Below are 19,398 nucleotides of genomic sequence, written 5' to 3' on the forward strand. Positions count from 1 at the left end.
CATCCGAGCGGAGGATGCAAACGCTCTGGGCGTGTTTGAGCGACGAAGCACGAGCTTGCTGAGCTGTACGGTGAACCGAGCATCCTGACGGTAGCGAAGGCTGCCAGGATACGATGTCTGTCGCATGTTACTCTCCGAGCGACAACTCAACTGATTTTTTCGGATAAACACTTCCCAACAAGGTTGCAGTTACAAAAACGTAGTATATAATTTATTTACAAGTCTTTTCGGTAAAAGGCATATTTGTGTTTGTGTAAAAAAAAAAACAAGTTCACTTTGCCGAACTGGTACGGGGGCGTTTGCACATGGGTATAAGTACACACACACATCTACTGAGTACTGGTCAATATTCGTCCATACTATAAGAGAAAATCCCTACTATTCGTTCACACGTCTTCACCACTGGGCGGGCGTGTTGCTCGTACCTTCCCTTTCCTAAACAAACAATGCAAATATCACATAACTGACACTGACACAAAACCAAAACACAACGGACACAAAAGATTGCAAAAAACCTCCCAAAACACTAAACTGGTAAAACACAGAAGAAAAGAAAAGAGGGGGGAGGGATTTGAGGAAAAAGAACCGTTCACGCCGTGCCCGGGCTACGGTATGTGTGTATGGCTGCACTTTACGGATGGAAATAGTCCACACTCAAAACAAGCTTACTGGACTCTAACATCGTAAAGAATCACTGAAAACATACCCACCGGCCAGGTGTGTGCGGTTGCTTTAACGGCGGTTTTTTTTCTCTCGACGCAACGCCTCGACACAATCTACAGCTTCTGCAGCTCGGTTGCGTCTTTGTAAATGCTCGCGTTCGATGTCTTAACGATACCAACGGAAAACTCATCATCGTCCAGCGTGGCCAGCAGTCCGTCCTCCTTCGTGTCTTTGCCGCGTCCGAATAATCTAGTTTGCGCGTGTATGGGGGGAAGATAGAAAACAGACCATGGGTAAGTGATGCTCTTCTATAAGGCCGTAAAGAGGATGACACTCGAGAAAAGGTTACATTGTGCACATTCATTCAGTGTTAAAAACATACCAAAACAAATAAAAACCAAAACAAAAGAAAAATTAAGGTTTACCGCTTTTATCAGAACTACCCATCATTTGCTCCGCAAATCCTTACATGGCAGTGTACAGCTTCTGTGTCTTCCACCTGTCTGCTACCGCTGTGGCAAGCGCGCCAATCGTTTTCTTTTATTTTATACGGGGTGTTATTTTTTAAACATAAAGTGTCAAAGTAAGTAATGTAACTGATGATAAATATCCCAACGAAAAGTAACGCAAAAAAGGAAAAACATTTCTCCAATACGTAGCTATAAACTAAGTAATCAAATAAAGCGACTTGACTTGCTGGCACTGTTTCTAAGTAAGTGGAACGACGGTCATATATCCTTACGATCGTACTAAGTATAATTGTAGTCCAGCTACACGTAAACACCGCACTACCAATGCACTACTTTAGTTTAAGGTTATACACACACAGCTTCATGGCAAGCCATTGGGCCCTAAATTGTGCGGTACGCCACAACGAGAGGATCGTTCGCCCACGTGCAGTCGTTTAGTTAGTGCAAAAAAGAGATGTGTGCATTTAAGTGAGGTTAGTGATGTAGTAGTAGTAGTAGTAGTACAGGCAGATGGGTGGGTTAGGTGTTAACGGGTGCTCTTAAGAAACTGAAAACAAAATAGAAAACAATCATAAACTGTTAATCGAAACTCATAAGAAAACATAATTAGAAACCCGAGGAATGAACGCAGCAGCAAAACTGGTGGTGGGGGTGGTTGTATGAGTGTTAGTGACTGCTATATACTGTTCCCCCTTTGATGTCTGTTTTGCGAATGATGGTAAAGAATGGCATGAGCAATATCCGGCGTTGCTTACTTGGCCAGTGTGGAGCTGGTAGAGCGGGCCAGATTCGGCCGCGGTATGTCGTCGAGCCCACGATGTACCGAGATGGTGTCCGGATCGAGGAACGCACCGGCCTCCATCAGCTCCACGTACTCGGGTGTTTGCAGCGAGGCTTGGGTCGGCTTTTTGTACAGCTTGATCATGAGCGAGGAACAAACCACCGAGACGGAGCTGGCCGCCATCGCTGCCGATGCCATCCAGGGCTAAAACGGATTGAGATTATGAAACGGAATGTTAATATTTCTTCATTCTTTTTTTTTACGATTCTGTGGAACAGTTAAGCGACTTACCTCGAGCGTAAATCCAAACGGCGTAAATATGCCGGCGGCCAGCGGAATGCCCAACAGGTTGTACATACTGGCGAACAGGAAGTTCAAGTGAATTTTGCGCACCGTCTTCCGGGACAGATCCAAGCAGGCCACCACATCAAGCAGGTCGTTCTAATGATACGAAAACATATTAATAAATGTTGTATTTTTTTTAAATAAATAATGCTAGTGTGCATTCACACAATTTTTTTTTGTTTTAAGTTTCCATAAACGAGCCTTTTGCATTTTTTTCCTTCTTTTTTTCACAAATTGTTATTTTTCCAATTTTTTTTAAAAGATTCCAATTATTAATTGATAATTTCAAAGATATACAAAAAAGAGAAGAACTGTTAAAAATGACAAATCCTGTATCTTGTTCCGTAAAGCCCACCCACATGAGTTGACCCACATGAGCCAAAGAGCATGACAGCTTACCCGCATCAGCACAACATCCGCCGCTTCGGCCGCCACATCCGTGCCGGAGGCGATCGCAATTCCCACGTCGGCCTGCGCCAGCGCCGGACTATCGTTCACACCGTCCCCGACCATCGCCACCCGCATGCCCATCTCCTGTATCCGCTGGATCTTGGCCACCTTGTGCGACGGCAACACTTCCGCAAACACCCGATTGATGCCCACCTGGCGGGCAATGCTGGCGGCCGTATTTTTGTTATCACCCGTCAGCAGTATCACCTCGATGCCCATCCGCTTGAGCGTGTACACCGCCAAATGTGCCTCCGGCTTCACCATGTCCGACACCGACAGCATACACACGAGCTGCCCGTTCATCGCGCACAGTATCGCCGTATGGCCCATCTGTTCCTCCTCCGACATACGTATGTTCACCTCGGGCGGCACAACGATCGCATTCCGCGCCATCCACTCCCGATTTCCGATCAGCACGTTGTACTCGTTCACGTCGGCAAACGCTTCGCCCGATCCGGCATCCCCACCGGTACCGGCCGGGCCCTCGCCGATCGGTTCCAGGTGGAGCAGCTGCTGCAGCTCGATCGTGTTCTTCTGCGAAGCGCTCAGCTGCGGGATCAGTTCCTCCACGACGGCACCGTTCATGAACAGTGGCTGCTGCTGGTGCTGCTGCTCGCTGCGGTAAGAGTTTTGATAGTTGCGCATTTTCTCCGACTGCTGTACGCGGTTCAACGTGTCGCCGACGTTCGAGATGACGCACCGAATGCCACACCCGGGCACGGCCGAGAAGTTGCTGCACCTGCCAAAGCCATCGATTTCAAGCGTTTCCTTCACGTACTTTACGATCGCCGTCGCAATCGGATGCTCGCTGTTTACTTCCGCCGATCCGACGATGGTGAGTGCGCGGGCAAGGGAACAAACTGCCGGCTTTACCAGCATGCAGATGCGCGACGTCATCGGCATACCGTGCGTGATCGTGCCCGTCTTGTCGAACACGATCGTCTTCACTTTGTGTGCGTTTTCGAGCGGCCCGGCCCCCTTCACGAGAATGCCGTGCAGGGCACCGACGCCGGTCGACACCATGACGGCGGTCGGGGTGGCAAGCCCCAGCGCACACGGGCAGGCGATCGCCAGCACGCTCAGCGCGCAGCGGAACGCGTAGCTGACGATGATTTCCGAGGGCGTAAGCCCTTCCTTGTCCCGATCGCTGGCCGGGATGTGGCCGATATCGATGTACCCGGAAACGATCCACCCGACCAGCGTGATCACCGAAACGGCCACCACGAACGGCACGAAGTAGCCAGCGATCCGGTCGGCCAGCTGCTGTATGGGCGCTTTCGATGTTTGCGCCTCCTCGACCAGCTTCACGATCTGTGCCAGCGTCGTGTGCTCGCCCGTGTGCGTCGCCTGCATCAGCAGCAGCCCGTTCTGATTGATCGAACCACCGATCACGACGGCACCCTTCTTCTTCGGCACCGGCATGGACTCGCCCGTGATTAAGCTTTCGTCGCAGGTCGAGTTGCCGCACAGTATCTTGCCGTCCACCGGCACCTTGCTGCCCGGGACCACCTTCAGTATGTCGCCCCGCTGCACCAGATCCACCGAGATGACCTTCTCCGACAGGACGGCGTAGTCCGGGCCGAGCGTGACGAGCGTTGCCTCGGTCGCCTTCAGCGAAAGCAGCTTCGACAGCGCTTCGGACGTTTTGCCCTTCGCGATGTGCTCCATCCACCGTCCGAGCGAGATGAAGATGAACAGCATCGGCGGTGTATCGAAGAAGGTCAGTGGAGAGGTGTGCTGCTCCAGCACCATGGCCGCTACCAGCACGCCCACCGAGTACAGATAGCTCACCGTGGTGGCCATCGTGATCAGCACGTCCATGTTGCTCGCCCCATGCTTCACGGCCCGGTACGCCTGGATGTAAAAGTGCCACCCGCCGACAAACTGGACCGGCGTCGAGAGCGTGAACATGATCAGATTCTCCAGCGACAGCCCCGGCAGCACGCAGCACATCTCCTCGTGGCTGCGCTCGTGCATCAGCACCATAAAGTACACCATCGCGATCATGCACGGCCCACCGAACACGAGCGAGACGAGAAACGCGTTGCGCCACTTGCGAATCTCCTCCTTGTGCTCGAGATAGTTGTGTGCCATCTTGTCCTTGCCCGAGAGTACGCGCGTCGCAAAGCCGAGCCCCTCGATCGCTTCGCAAATGGTGCGCGCGCCGGTGCGCTCGTTGTTAAACTTAAACCGGCCCCGCTTGAGCGTGAGTGCGACGGACGCCTGCAGGACGCCCGGTATTTTCAGCGCTGTCTGCTCAATCTTTGCCACACAGGACCCGCACGTCATGCCGAGAATTTCAATCTCCACGTCCGTTTCGCCCGTGCCGGGCTCCTCGAGCACCTCGGTCGGGAAGCCGAGCTCCGTGATCGATTTCGCAACGTCGGCGGGCGTCGTTAACCGTTCGTCGTACTTTACTTCCGCCTTGGCGGCGAGCAGCGCGATCAGGATCGACTCCACGCCGTATATCTTGCGGCAGTGCTTCTCGATTGCCGACACGCAGCTCGCACACGTCATGCCCTGGACGTGCAGAAAGCAGCGCCTTAGCTGCGCCGACTCGTCTGCTTTCTTTTTCGGCGTTAAGCTACCGTTGGTCGCGTGCTTTTTGCCGTTCGTTTGGGGCGAGGATCGTGCTCGCTGCTGTTCTGGTTGGTGCTGTTCACCGGCCACCCGTGCCTCGAATCCCATGTCGTCGATCTGTTCGGCGATCGCTTCCGCCGTCGTCTGGCGCCCATCGTACTCAACGATGCCGAGCCGCTCGTCGAGCAGCACGCGGATGGAGATCACCCCTGGACGGTCTTTAATGTTTCCTTCGATGTTTCTCACGCACGATTGGCAGGTCATGCCTTCGATGGAGATGCGCGTCGTTCGTACGTCCGATTTCTGGTTCGTCGTTTCACTGTCACTTTCGACGCCTTCGACGAGGATGGATCGTTTCGGACCGGCGCTCGATGCACCCGGTTCCGTGTACGTGCACTCGAAGCCCATATCGTCTATGTCCGCTGCTAGCTGGGCCGGATCGGTAAGCGACGGATCGTAGTCAATGTAGCCGGCATTTTCCGCCAGCACCACGTTGATCTTGATCACGCCCAGCTTGCTGCCGATCGTGCCTTCGATGTTGCGCACGCACGACTGGCAGGTCATGCCAATGATCGGCAGTCGTACGGAGGCAACCGGCTGCTCCAGCAGTCCAGTCGACTCACCGTAGTCGTCCATATTTTCCCTAAAATTAGAAGAAATGTTGGATCTGTTAGTTTCATTTGTAATGTGAATAAATGAATTTCTTTTACAGCATTTCAATTAATTTCTTCTTTTTTAAGCTCAAGTCAAAATTAAAGTTGGATTACTTTGAATTATAGTTATGAATCTGGATAAATCATTTTAATACATCAATGAATTTGATAGTCAAAGTTTGGCATTATTGAGTCTTCAACGATTCGCGAATCCTTAAAGATCTCTCAAGATTCATTCATCCCTAAAAGCATATAAATCTTAACATTTTTTAAATATTTAAATATTAATCTTTTAGAACTCATGCATCTCTATCCGATAATGTATCTCTCTAAAATGTACAATACTGTAATATTTTCACTGCATTTCACAGCATACACAGTTTGAATCTTAGTTGAGGTTGATTTCTTGAGAACTTAAGAATATATGAGTTCTTTAAATATTCATAAAACTTAAGATATTGACGGTTGATCGGTTCACGAATATTCGTGAATCTTTCAAGATTCATGAGTTATAGGTTCTGGATTCAATTCTGGATAACTCAACACTAGGCAACAGGACAAAAATGGCATTAAGCTTGCTTGGGAAACATTTCGATACTGAGTTTCTTCATGATTGAATCATTTTAAACTCAATCGGTTGGAGATTAAACACAATAACTCTCCTCCATCCATGCAAAATTGATACATTGTAAGCACTGGTGGAATATTTTGAGCTCGTGCAATAGCCCCACCGGGGCTTACCGATGGAGAAACCGATTGTCTGCCACAATAGCACACATCGGGGCACGTACATGGCGTGCTGCGGACGAAATCTCTGTCTCAATAACCGATAACGCGAACCAGCGCCTATCAACGGCTCAGCAAATAACAAACTAACCAACGCGTAAAAGATAACGCCTGTATGCTGCTCCACTTTCCAGCGGAACGTTCGACGAGAAGTACATCCATCCGCAACTCAAGACGCAGTTGGAATATCGGAGTTTTAAATTAATGAAAAAAAATACCGGAAGCTTCTGCTGAATATATGGAAAATTATCTCATTTCACCACAAAGCACCAAAGATGAGTATACCTCAACAGTCGCTGCGTGTCTGCCGGTACGTGGAATTCTTTCGATTCTAGCGACATCTTGTTGCTCGACACAAATTAACACTCAATTTAAACGATTATTCCGATCGCTGGGTTCTGCTTCACAAAATGTCACGTAATTCTGGGCGCCTCGAAATCGACCGTCTTTCTTCCACTTGTGTAACAACTGGGCAGTAGCGGAAATCCATCCAAAAGCACATGGAGGTGCACCGTGCAGGTCAATCCAGTTATTTACCATGCGACTATCGCGCACCGTGACTCCAATGCAACTGATTATCATCGATCTATGGGAGTAGCTTCCGTGAGAGACTTAAAAAACACTCTTATCAGCACACCGTTCCGCATATCGGTCTTATCGGCAGATGCTATGTCTTCGTCTCCAAGGAGCGCCTGGGGGAAATAGGGAGACAATTTTATTTCGCTCACGAATCATTCCCTCCACTGGGCTGAGTAGAGCGCGGTGAGATGAGAGTAGGAGCGGGTAATCAGAGTCGTGCTGTTGTGCATAAGAGAGCATAAACGGGTTGACGGTGAATGGAAACAGTAAAAAGGGGTAAAAAACATGTCGTTTGTTTGCATTACTTCCTATCGTCTGGTGAATAAAATTGGAAAAACAAACAAACAAAACTATAAAAAGACGGTGTTACGATCCCATTTCACATGGATTTGTTATGCGATACTATTACAAGCGTGCTTTGAATTCGTCATCCAATAGTTTTGCTATCGGTGCGAAGTACTTCAAAATGCAAACATAAACATCAAGTCATCGATATTTGTAGAACAGAATAATCCCTTGTGACTCACGATGAATGAGTATGATTTAATATGCGTTAGCTTTGAACAATCATTTTTTAGGAACATGTCGGTACTATCATAACATATATCATTTCAAACGGAGGGACTCCCATCAATGCTTTCCATGGAAGATCATTTACACCAGAGAAAGATGATATTTAATACTGTCGATTTGTGGGAATTCCAAGAAAAACTAGGATGTGCACTGATCATATCCATCCAAGATGTTACTTCACAAGACACTTCATTGTGAACTCCATCAGATATAACACATTTGGCATTTATGATATTATTTCGTTATTGAAGATCGTCTAGATAGTCATCAGATCTTAAAGCAGCAGTTGCCCAGGAAGGCCCAAGTAAAGAGATGAAGAAAACGATCATGCGGCAGGAAATACCTGCATACGACAGACATTGCTGAGGCTGGGTCCTGTATGGTCTGCAGACATTTACTCAGAATAGACATTAATGATATCAGTGAAAAATATACGATCACTTGCAGATATGGACAATAGCGAACGTCCGGAAACCGTGTACATTACGGCAATTACTTAGTCAAAACAAGGCTTTAATCATTACACGAACTAAGCATAACCTCAAACATATTTCCATCCTGCCGTTAGGGTGTCTATAAGGATTTGGAAGCACATTTTTTGTCGAATTCTTAACAAACGTAGAGTTCAAAAGTCGACGTTTGGAATTCTTGGAGCAAAACTTTTGAAGAATTGCATCCACGCTCATATTCGTTTGATTATTACAGAATCTTCCAAAAAAACCTCTAGTACATATTAGAGGACAAAGCAATTTTTTGATTTCAAATAAGATATCATAAACATTGCTCATGCTCTACATCTTCCGAGCTTTTTTCATAACCAAAATGAAGGATTCAATGACCACCATCAATGAATTCTAGCAACTAAATGGCATTAAAGTCTTTGTGCTATCGTAAAACGTAAAATGCGATACACTACGTGCCCGTCCAGTGGTCCGAATTTTATCATCATCGTTGTGCAAATAAGCAAATATTGATCTTCATCATCTCCGCAAGCAATTCTATCCGAACTGCCATTGTGGCACTATTGTATCTCCTCCATCACGTTTTTTGTTTTATACTGCTGCTTGCCAAATCGCCTTCAAACCCACACGGGACCCCAACAACTAAAAGTAGAAGAAACGCCGTTCATAAGTGTACAAGAAAAACGTGAAAAATCGGTTGCGCTTTCATACGTATTCACCCCCACTTTGGACATTTTTGGTCCACAGTGGATGGTGTAGCAACAGCAACGGCAGCTTAAGTTATTTCTCTCGTGGAGCAACCAGCACACACGAACCGAAAGCCGTCGTCGTTGCCTTTGTTATTTCATGTAGCGGAAAGCGGCACCTCTCGTAGACGTAATGATTGGAGTTACACCGCCGTTGCTCTCGCTCCATTTTATGCGACCGTTTGCTGGCCCGACTAGTCACCAGTCAACTCATTAAACGCCATCTAATGTCGAAGAATCGAAGTTGGAAAGCACCGTTCGTGACGATTACCTGCTTGTACCGTACCCGTTGTTCCACATTTTCACCACAGCAGCTGTTGTAGCTCAGAACCGGAACTTGAAGCTGGCCAGCTGGGCACAGTTAGGTTAAGATTTGGCACTGGACAACACTCCCTGCTATTTCGTTGGTAACTTTTGGCTACACCATTATTGAAGCATGGGGTGGGAGCAGGATGAAGGTTGCCCACTCCTTAAAATTTGGTGTTATGAACACGTCCGACGACCTTGAAATTGTGGCCGGATTTGAAAGTAACGTCGCCGTTTTTGAAACCACCTATAAAATGATCGCACGTCACTGCTAGGCGTAGAGATTAATGCGCAATCGTGGCCGGACAACAACCCTTAGGTTTTACGCTTCACGCAGCTGCTGCAACAACGCGATCGAGATTGGGAACGGTCACAACAACGCGCAACTACACCGTGTGAGTGAGCCGTTGTCTGGCTCAAGTTTCGGTTCGAACTGGAGGAGCTTTCACCCATCACACGAAACGCCCTCGTCAGTCGACGGGAAAAACCGAGCCGGTTTTTTTTCGTTAAGGGTGGGGGTTGGTTCATTGGTTGGTATGAAACATATTACACACATACACAGAGAGCCACACATCGTAACTACGATCGCCAACATATATTCGTGCATTTCCCTCTCCCGCTACGATCGCGTATGTTTTGATTATACCATCGTATCTCGACCGTCCCTTGCCTGAAGTAAACAAATCTCTACCATACCACACGCACACTTGTAGCAACTTGTATGCCTAAAAAAGCTCAAGTAGAATACATCCCGTAGCTCAGGACTCGAATTTGTTTTTTTGCACAACAACACACTCAAAATGTATCCGCAGCAGCTCATTAATCAGCTGAGGCTCGAACACACCGCTGATGATGATGGGGCAACAAAACCACGCCAGAGCATCACGCTTATCAGGTGGAAGTAAGATTAAAAAGAACATGTACAGCACGCGAATTAGTAAAAACATTGCTTGTAAAACTTTGATGATGACACAATAATAACATTGCCAGTCCCAGTGCCTGGCACTTTAATTACAATAAATTGTACAATCGTGCTTTATCATATATTTCCGACGTCTCCGACCACTGGAATGCAAATTGAAAATATTTTTGAAGATTTTAATATCTATAAAATACATTTGAATTTGAAAAGTGAGTACCAAAAAGCCGTATTTTTGAAAAAAACATGAATACTAACTGCAGCTATCAGAATCTGTTCGGTAGTGTCGTGGCAAGCGTTTGGCCGTACGTTCAACAGCTCTGACGTTCAAATCTAATCTGACGCTAATGTATATAGTTATATAGACCCACTCAATAACTATAAAGTAGATGTTATATATTCTACATCAAGAGCCGATTTTTCATATTCTTGGCTACTGGCTACTTTAAGTATCTAATAGATATACTATCTACTAAAATTTTCCACTAATTCAATAATATAAACAATACACAGCCGACAAATTATATATTGGTTTTCTGAGTTGCTTTTCATTTGACACATTATTTCTCTAAATAATCCAATGCCACTCTTACGTACCGTTCATTCCACATCATCTTGAGCCCCCCTTTCCAGCGCTATATTGTTGTTTCTATCCCTCTTAGCTCGCACATTTTATGATAATGTCAATATTTGCGAAATGTCGACAAATCTCCACATCGCCCCATATGCGTAGGTTTCGTGAATTCGTGCGACTTACAATTATACGTGTATGCGCAAAATAGAGTGGAAGGAGTTGCGTTTATTTCCTTCCACATACGTTTGCGAATGCCTTCGAAACTGGAGCACGAAGTTGTGCACGGAACACTCAGCGGGGGTTGGGCGAGAATGAGAGTGGGGTCGATTTGCCCTTACATAAACTACCGAGTGGTGGGAAATGAACCCCAAGGTTGGGTCGGCGAGTCGTTCGCCAATTAATGGTGCGATAGCGGTATACAGATATAATGTTAAAAAACGATACTTTAAATAGAGGGTCAAATGCAAAATATTGAGTTAAAAACACCTAAAGAATTCTTTAAAATACGGTTGATCGAAGAATTATGATCAATTGAATCAATTAAAAAAGATTACAGTAAATTGAAAACAGCTAATCTAACAGGAAGAAGCAAAAAAGATTAATTGGCTTAATTTTTAACATTCATTTGATTATGAATAACGGGCACACAACAAAAAAGGTTGATGGAATTTCCGAATAGCTCTTGGTAGATATGATCAATTTAGCAACCATTTATATTCTTTTGAATACAATTGGCGTTCTGCGGTCTTTCCAGTTTTTCAAAAGAGATTTAACAAAATTTAACACGCGCATTAAGCCAAGTAACGGCGACCGACACAAGCCTGCAAACTTGGACCTCAACAATATGCCTTACGTCTCTTACGTCGAATAACAAGCAAGAGAATAATTCTTGCTACAGGTAGACGATACTAACCAAGAATCACAAGTGGTCTTTACAAAGGTCGAAGCGGCTGTCGTTAGACCGTCGGGCGTCTCCAAGTGTTTGCAAACTACCAACAACTTGTAAAGTATAAGCTGATAACGCAATGAGGCACAATCATGGAACAACGTGAAACACTTCCAAAAATAACTTATTTCCAGTTCTTGTTGCGTTAGCTAATTAAAACAAACATAAATCACCAGTCCAGTTAAATATGCACGGCAGAAACTGGTTTCCATTCGTTGTTTTTTAATTAAAATAATGCACTCATCCACCAAACAAGTTTAATCAAATCAATTGCAAAGCAAGGAATGCAACAAATTATACAATGTGTTACATCCACTTCCTCCAACACAACATCCAAATGGGTTTGCCATAGTTATTATGTATAGAGTACATTCAAACCCACTGAAACAACCTTCAGAGGGTGATGTTTTACGCCTCATCAGTCCACCTGTTGCATTTTGGTGCATTTTTTCGCACCCTTCCAGCCAGCGGTTGAAGTAGTAACAGCACCGCATATGTCGGTCATAGACTAACCGTGGCTGCAAGGTAACTGGATAGCATCCACCACATGCATTGATCGGATACAGTACTAGCAGACGATGCGCACAAGGGTAGATCTATCACAGTACGAATAATAAACCAGCATTTAGTGTAGCTTCTATTATACCATTTACTTTGAAGCTTATCTATTCAGGTAGTTCCCGGAATGAGTTATAAACACCCTGAAACGTGCTGGAACTGCTCAATCAACTCAAAATCTTATTCCAAACAAAATCTCTCCAATGCCAGTGTCTAAGCACACAATAGGAGAGCAGTGTTTGATAGGGCACTTGCTCCAGGCGTAACGTAAGCCCATCGGTAAGTGTTGGGAGAGTGTAGGTGTAGCCGGAGCTTATCTTACCCAAGTTACCAAGGAGTATAAACAGTATGCCGACACAACCAACTTCACGGTTCCCTGTCGCTAGAGCAATCATTTACGATCTTCTCATTGACGTCAGTACAAATTTAGTAAAAAAAATTAAACGCTTTTTTGCAGCTTTTCTTAGGCAAGAACCAATATGCGGTATTTCTACGCATATTGAAGATTCATTACGTAGTCCTTATCAGTATAAATTGACGATGTATTGCCCTTTAACATTCGAAGATTGGTTAATGATCTTCTTTTGGTGCATCTCTTGTGCGCTTCACTTTGTGCGCCGTCTGGAGTAAATGTCAAACGCAAACGATGCCCTGAGGTGTATGTCCTTGCCAGGTGATCTTTAATCGTGTGCCCAGAGAGATAGCAACTCCCCGCAAACAGGCACTACCTGTCCCGATAAATGATGATGTGCTGGGTCCAGTTTCACAACCACTTGAAATCCGATACCCCGGAGGTCGTTCTCTTCAAGAAGCTCTGCTCGTAGATTAGCGCGTCTTTTTTTTTTTTGCAACACTTGAGCGGTGGTAAAGTACCATCGTTTTCGCTGAAGGAAATAACACACTAGACAACTGAAGAACTAGAAGCTTGGTTATTCACCATCATCAAACAGATAAGGCTAGTTTTCTTGTTGGTTTCATTACCCATTAATTTCACCGCCATTGTTGATAAGCAGTGCGTACTGGACACCATGCCCAGCACCGTTCTGCTGTGATGATTTGTTGATGTTTTTGAGGAAATTCATCGCATCTCGTTGGTCTGTCTGCTCGGCTTGTCTGTTCGCGTTGTTTTACAATCTACAAACACTGGGCCAACTCTCTTGCCACCACTAACGCCTTTTTTCACTGCCAAGCTTTTTCCCAACTTTCACAACTTCGGACACACCGGAGGCCGGGGCCGGATCTTTAATACTGTGTAAAAAATGCCTGTACCCTCCTGGCCATTACATATTACTTTCACCATTCGACACTGCCACTGGTAACAACACAACTGCCTAGGCCGGTGCCCGTGTTAAATCGACCCACACGTACGCACGGGAAACCACTCCAACACACGCCACTACCTAACCGTCCAGGATACACTAAAACTGATCCGATCCGTCCGGCAAAGTACGTCGAAACGCGCGCAGCTCAACGTTCGCTCACGAACGGTTCCAAACGAACTGTGGCCGTGCAGTGCGGTTTTGTCAGTTCGCGGGCTCCAAGAGCTTTACCAACAGGGAATGCTATTAGAAGGGCGGCTCACCTTCCTGTATTGGTGTGTTTGCGCCGTCGAACGCCGTTTGATGCCCTATCGCCTTGCTTAGATTAGTGGAAACAGGCGCGCGCTATTATCGCCCGTTCCAGCTGTGTGGGTTGCCTGCGATCACGTCGTTTCGAGTGTGTCGGTGGTATTGGTGGAAACTTTAACCGACACTACCATGCGCATGAGTAACGCACATGTGTTGGCGATCGTTAGAAAATCGTTTGCAGTGTTGTGTTGGTGCAGCGGTTTGGGTGTTTTGGTTTCAATTGTTTACCATTCAGCGGTTTGTTATTAATTTAAAACGCTTAATTAAAAACAGGCCTAAAGCGGTTGATAAAGCTGTTGTTAAGTTTAGCGTTTTTTAAGGTTTGTTAGGAGTTTGTTAAGCGTGTGTTTGCCTAAATTACAACGTTATTTTTAAGATGAGCAACTCAATAAATTGAAAAACAAAAGTCACAAGCATGTTTATGAGAACGTATTTTCCATAGACTATTAACTGGGGATCGAGCCAATTAAGTGACTGCCTAGCCTTTAGATGAATCATTCGATGGAGTTTGTTGCCGAGTCATTACGATATCAAGAATTACAGTCTAGAACGCTTTGTCTCGTTCAACAAGACAAATAGATTTTAAAATATTGAGTTAACCCTTCAGGCTTAATACATTCTTATAATTCCAACAGCCTAGGATCATAGCTATAATGTACTTATTCAATATACAGTCAACTATTTTTCTTATTTAAAAATATTCAAATAAGAGGGGGTTTTCAAATTGGAGAGAGTTAGAGAGAGATTTTACTGTATGTTTAAATATGTATATTAATTTTTTTTTAAATTAAATAGCAATCGAATTAAATGTTTGATCACACGTCTTGGTTTGACCTTTACAGAGTATTCAGAACCTGTGCAAAACATAATAGACTAGAATAAATATCGAGCTCTTCAAGCTCTGGTACTGTGAATACTAAGGCAAAAAATATGTTCTACATAGATTAACATTATAACTCTATTATCAATCGATTGCCACCATTCAAACCCACAGTGATATCCTTCTTCGTTTCGTCGTAGCATAATGTAGATCTCATCTATACCTTAATTGCTGGAGCCATTTTGCTACAACACGTCATCGCGATATGGGGAAAAAATGCCTTTCCACCTTGAGATAAGTTAAGAAAATCCAAAAATAGTACACACTATGGCAAACTGTGCGTTTCCTACCAGCATCTTAAGTACCACTTGTGATGGCTCTATTATGTCCCTTATCTTTAGCCCAAAGTAGATAGCAACCTTGCTAACACATCAGCTGTTTAACGTGAAGCTGAAAATTCTAATCCACAAGAAGCATTGCACGTTACCGGTTTGCTTGATTAGATTGCTTCCATCACACGTAATGTATTGTCAAAAAATCAAATCCATTAGATCTATAAATATTCCCACTAATTCCCCTTGCTGATTCATTGTCTGTCTGTCAAAGAAATTATAGTGACTTTGGTCCTTATGGACTCTTTCGTCACTGATTCATTGTCGCTATCGTTGTGAGATTGTGCAAATATGGGACCTTTGTCGCAATTTATCTAAGAAAAGGAAAGCCAAACTGCCCCGTCCAAACAAAAGCACAGTGTACACACTCCGTGCAAGTTCATTCAACTTATTTCCGCGGGCGTCACCATCAAACTCTATCCCTCTGCGACACAACGGGTCAGCTGCCCTCAATAGTGTGTGCTGTAGCCCCCGTCACACACAGTCACACCCGTGCTATCGTGATAAGTTCGTCGATTTTTTCCACGACACACAATTTGAACAATCAATCGGTCCTGATAACGCCCGGACGGCCTAGTGATAGGCTTTGTGTGGTGGCTTCGTTCAATCATTCCAGCAGCCGTGCGGTGATGATGTTCATCAAATCCGTTTCGGCTTCTCTCCGCCCCCGAAAAACCCTCTTCTCCATCGATGCAACACCCGCACGGTCTCGCGTCCCATCTTGATTGCTGCACAATGGTGCAATTAAGGGCGGCGTACCAGCCAAATCGCTCGTCCATTAATACAGAACGGCAACGGCTACACCCGAGCTGGAGTGCCCAAGCTCGAGAATGGGTGGATCTTAGTCAGCACATTTTCAGAACTGCCTAGACCGAGACGTGACAGCGTGTTGTTCGCTTGCGCCTGCTTCCCCTTCCGTTCCTTAGGGGGTGATCCATATTTTTAATAGCCGACAGCATATTTTTGTGTTCTTCTATTTGCATTTTGACACTTACACAGATTTACTGATCCGTTCGGCCACATCACGCCGCGAGCTGTTGCTGCCAGTGGGCGATACTTCTTTGTTCGAGGTACCTAAAATGGGACGAAGCGAAGCAATTGGTTTGAGGAACATTCGAATGGGTCTCATCTGTTGCATGCGTAGAAGAGTGACGCGCGCGCCTTCGCCTGTTGTATATACGTACCACCATCGTTTTCTGATAACATTTTGTCCCCGCTGACCGACATTGTGCCCGAGATCGCTGCTGTTTCTCGGCTGAACTGATCACCCTCCAAAGCACCCTTCTTCACCTGAGGAGGGAAGAGCGGGCGGTCTTTCTACTGGACGTGTGCCCTTTAAAGTTCGCCCAGGTGAACCATACGGACGCGTCTAGTGGTTGTGAGGCAGTACTACCCTCTTCAGCCGATATTACACAATCGTCGACCGATTGGGCACACGCACCCGGCAACTAGAACGAGCGCGGTCGGCGGACGTAGTACACTCTGCACACATACACACACACAAACACACGCACACGCAATCTGTTTACTTCCTTTTCAAGAGGGCCTGCTGGGATCATATGGCACTGGCACTTCTTCGAGCACTTCGGAATTTGGTTGATTTGAGCACGAAGGAAACGTTTTGTTGCAGAGGTTAAACTTTCGCTAAGCCGAGCTTATGTTGCACACATTAAAAACTATAGCGTTTTATGCCTATGCTTATGCTTAACCCCCGGGACGGAGGGGTTGGGTCTGGTGCGAGTGTGCAAGTCTTGCACTGCACCGAAATTCCTTGAGCAAGCACCACCTTCCCACTTGACAGCCTCCTACGCGACTGTTTTTGTTTCGGGCGAACCGTTTGACAGCTGGCCTTTAGCGGCAGGGGCTCTCAACTGATTCGCTATTAGCCATGAAATCGCTAAAATCATATTTTGGACATTTTATTATATTATTTTTTTTATTTTCGGCATAATATTTTCTTACCATTTCAATTTTTATCGGCCAAACCTCTGTAAAACCACAGTAACCTAGCCAATTAACAAAACAAACCTTCTGCGTTAAAGGAAAAAAATCCAATGACTTTAGTCAAAGCATTGCAAAAATCGTGAAATTACAACGATATTTTGATTGACAATCAGTGCAGTTTCGATCCCATGTTTCAAATCACGGTATAAAAAAATATTTGTATACAATTTATCACCATCACCAGAACCAAATATGTGTTTTAATGAAATTCATAGCTCAATTTGACAAAACACTGTTCTTTTCACATTTATAACTACTTGCGTGATAAACAGGAATTAGGGAACAAATGGAACACAGGAATTGGGTGGATGCAAAACTGCTAAGAATGCCTGTGGTCAACTGACCGACAACAAATATTTATTTACTGTGTCACCAAGGCCTAATAGGGGTATAACACATTTTAATAGATTCTAGTACATCATGGCAGTCATCTTAAAATTGAAAATTAGCATGGTCACAGTCAAAATATAAAGAAATTAAATAAAAACATCCTGAATGTCCGGTATTCGTAGCTGTGCGTAATTTGAATCCTAACGGTAATTTTATATTTAAGTTTCATTCAGTCGTGTTGCCAGCCCCTGCCCCCGGGCAAAACAAACCCAACCGATGCGTCAAACTTCGGCTGTCATCAGCATCATTGCTGCGGCCGAGTTATTTGTTTACCGCATCGCACATCGCAAGGAAAGAGAGTAAATTTGGCTTTTTCTTCATCCCAGCAGACACACCAACAAGCGAGCAATGGGCACGGACGATCTCGGTAAAGGGGAGAAAATTCTAAACGGATTTCAAATGTAAGTGATGCAGCAACTACAGAGGAGTGATTGGTGTGTTTCCCTGTACGATTTGAGTCGTCTTTCGTCACTGTTTGCAGCAACTGGATGATACTGCGGGATGCGGACACGGGTAAGATCATCTGGCAGGAGAACAAGGACTTCTCCTGCCCGGACGTCGAGCACGAGGCGAAGGTGCCGGTCAAGATACTCAGCTTGCGTGCCGTGTCGCGGGAAATCAACTTCAGCACCGTCGAGGCGATGGAAAACTTTCGACTCGACCAGAAGGTAAGCAAGCAAGAGTGGGCCGCGCGGGTTGCGGTGCGTGTTTGCAGGAGTCATTTAAGTGTAATTATCGATTAATTAATTGCCCTTTCGTGCGCGCGGCGCATCGTTCGTGGTTTCTGTTTCTTTTCTGTTGAAGGTCCTCTTCAAGGGGCGCATTATGGAGGAATGGTTTTTCGAGATGGGATGGGTCAGCCCGAACACGACCAACACCTGGCAGTCGACCATCGAGGCCGCGCCCGAGTCGCAGATGATGCCGGCCAAAGTGCTGAACGGCAACGTGACCATCGAGACGAGCTTTTACGACGGCGACACGCTCATCAGCAAGTCGGTGGTGCGGTTATACTACATCTAAGCCAGGGGGCGGGCCGGGGTGGGATGATGCCCGCGCGTGTTCAAACAACCGAACGTAGGGAACACGGTCGGGACTGCTAGTTCAAATCATTTTTCAACGAACTCCTTAGAATTCGCCATTGGCCATTCGCTTGCTGATGTGGTACGGCACTAAAGGCACACACGCCGATTTGTTTTTCCACTATCTTGCCCAGTTTCATGGGACCATCATATTATTATTAGGTAGTTTAGGTACGGACACACCAGCCATGCCAGGGAAACGCTTGGGCATTTCTGGTCGGGTGAATCTGAAACCAAAAAAAAAAAAACACCTCAACGCTCTCATTGCTGCACAAGCAACGGCAAAAAAGGATGCAAAGGACACACAGACACATTGTACTTAAGCGACAGTACAACGGCTACCATTCGACGATCACATCTGCCTCACGCGAGCAGCTTAGCAAAATGGGTTTTTTTCGATTCACACTCTAATCAAACACTAAAACAGTGCACGCATCAAGGGGCGCCCGACTATGCTAGCATGTAATGATGAATGTTATAATGTAAGTAATCACAGAATTAAGCACCATTTTTTAATGTATAAGTCAATCTTTTTTATACGAACGTGAGAGGCGCTGAACTGTGTATCTGCCTAAGTTCAGCTTCAAGGAAGCTGTGTCCCTTATTTTACAAAACGTTGAAATACATGTCACCAAATGTACGTAAAGCAATAATCGGTGGGTGTTGTTTAGATTGAATTTATGGGAAATTGGATC

The 19,398-nt window shown here is 45.6% G+C and overlaps 2 protein-coding genes across 6 annotated transcripts; one reads left to right on the forward strand and one right to left on the reverse strand.

Annotated features, from left to right (window-relative positions):
* Window positions 1–189: 189 nt before the first annotated feature.
* LOC120900887 (copper-transporting ATPase 1) lies at window positions 190–17,056 on the reverse strand. Of its 5 annotated transcripts, none has more exons than XM_040308474.1 (6): window positions 16,415–17,056; window positions 16,226–16,304; window positions 2,659–5,932; window positions 2,206–2,355; window positions 1,889–2,118; window positions 190–912 (listed from the first exon to the last, which is right to left on the reverse strand). In XM_040308474.1, the coding sequence occupies exons 1-6, from the start codon at window positions 16,455–16,457 to the stop codon at window positions 777–779; spliced, it is 3,912 nt and encodes a 1,303-aa protein (XP_040164408.1). In that variant the 5' UTR covers window positions 16,458–17,056; the 3' UTR covers window positions 190–776. The 5 variants fall into 5 exon arrangements, with proteins under 5 accessions (XP_040164408.1, XP_040164409.1, XP_040164412.1 ...); XM_040308479.1 differs by lacking the exon at window positions 190–912 and adding an exon at window positions 1,148–1,680; XM_040308475.1 differs by lacking the exons at window positions 16,226–16,304; window positions 16,415–17,056 and adding an exon at window positions 13,372–13,911.
* Window positions 17,057–17,863: 807 nt separating this feature from the next.
* On the forward strand, window positions 17,864–19,356 carry LOC120904696 (probable cGMP 3',5'-cyclic phosphodiesterase subunit delta). Its single transcript, XM_040314916.1, has 3 exons — window positions 17,864–18,025; window positions 18,106–18,292; window positions 18,429–19,356. Exons 1-3 carry the CDS (start codon window positions 17,973–17,975, stop codon window positions 18,642–18,644), a joined length of 456 nt encoding a protein of 151 aa, XP_040170850.1. The 5' UTR covers window positions 17,864–17,972; the 3' UTR covers window positions 18,645–19,356.
* The last annotated feature ends 42 nt before the right edge of the window (window positions 19,357–19,398 follow it).

The sequence above is a fragment of the Anopheles arabiensis genome, chromosome 3, assembly GCF_016920715.1.
Source record: "Anopheles arabiensis isolate DONGOLA chromosome 3, AaraD3, whole genome shotgun sequence".
NCBI lineage: Eukaryota > Metazoa > Arthropoda > Insecta > Diptera > Culicidae > Anopheles > Anopheles arabiensis.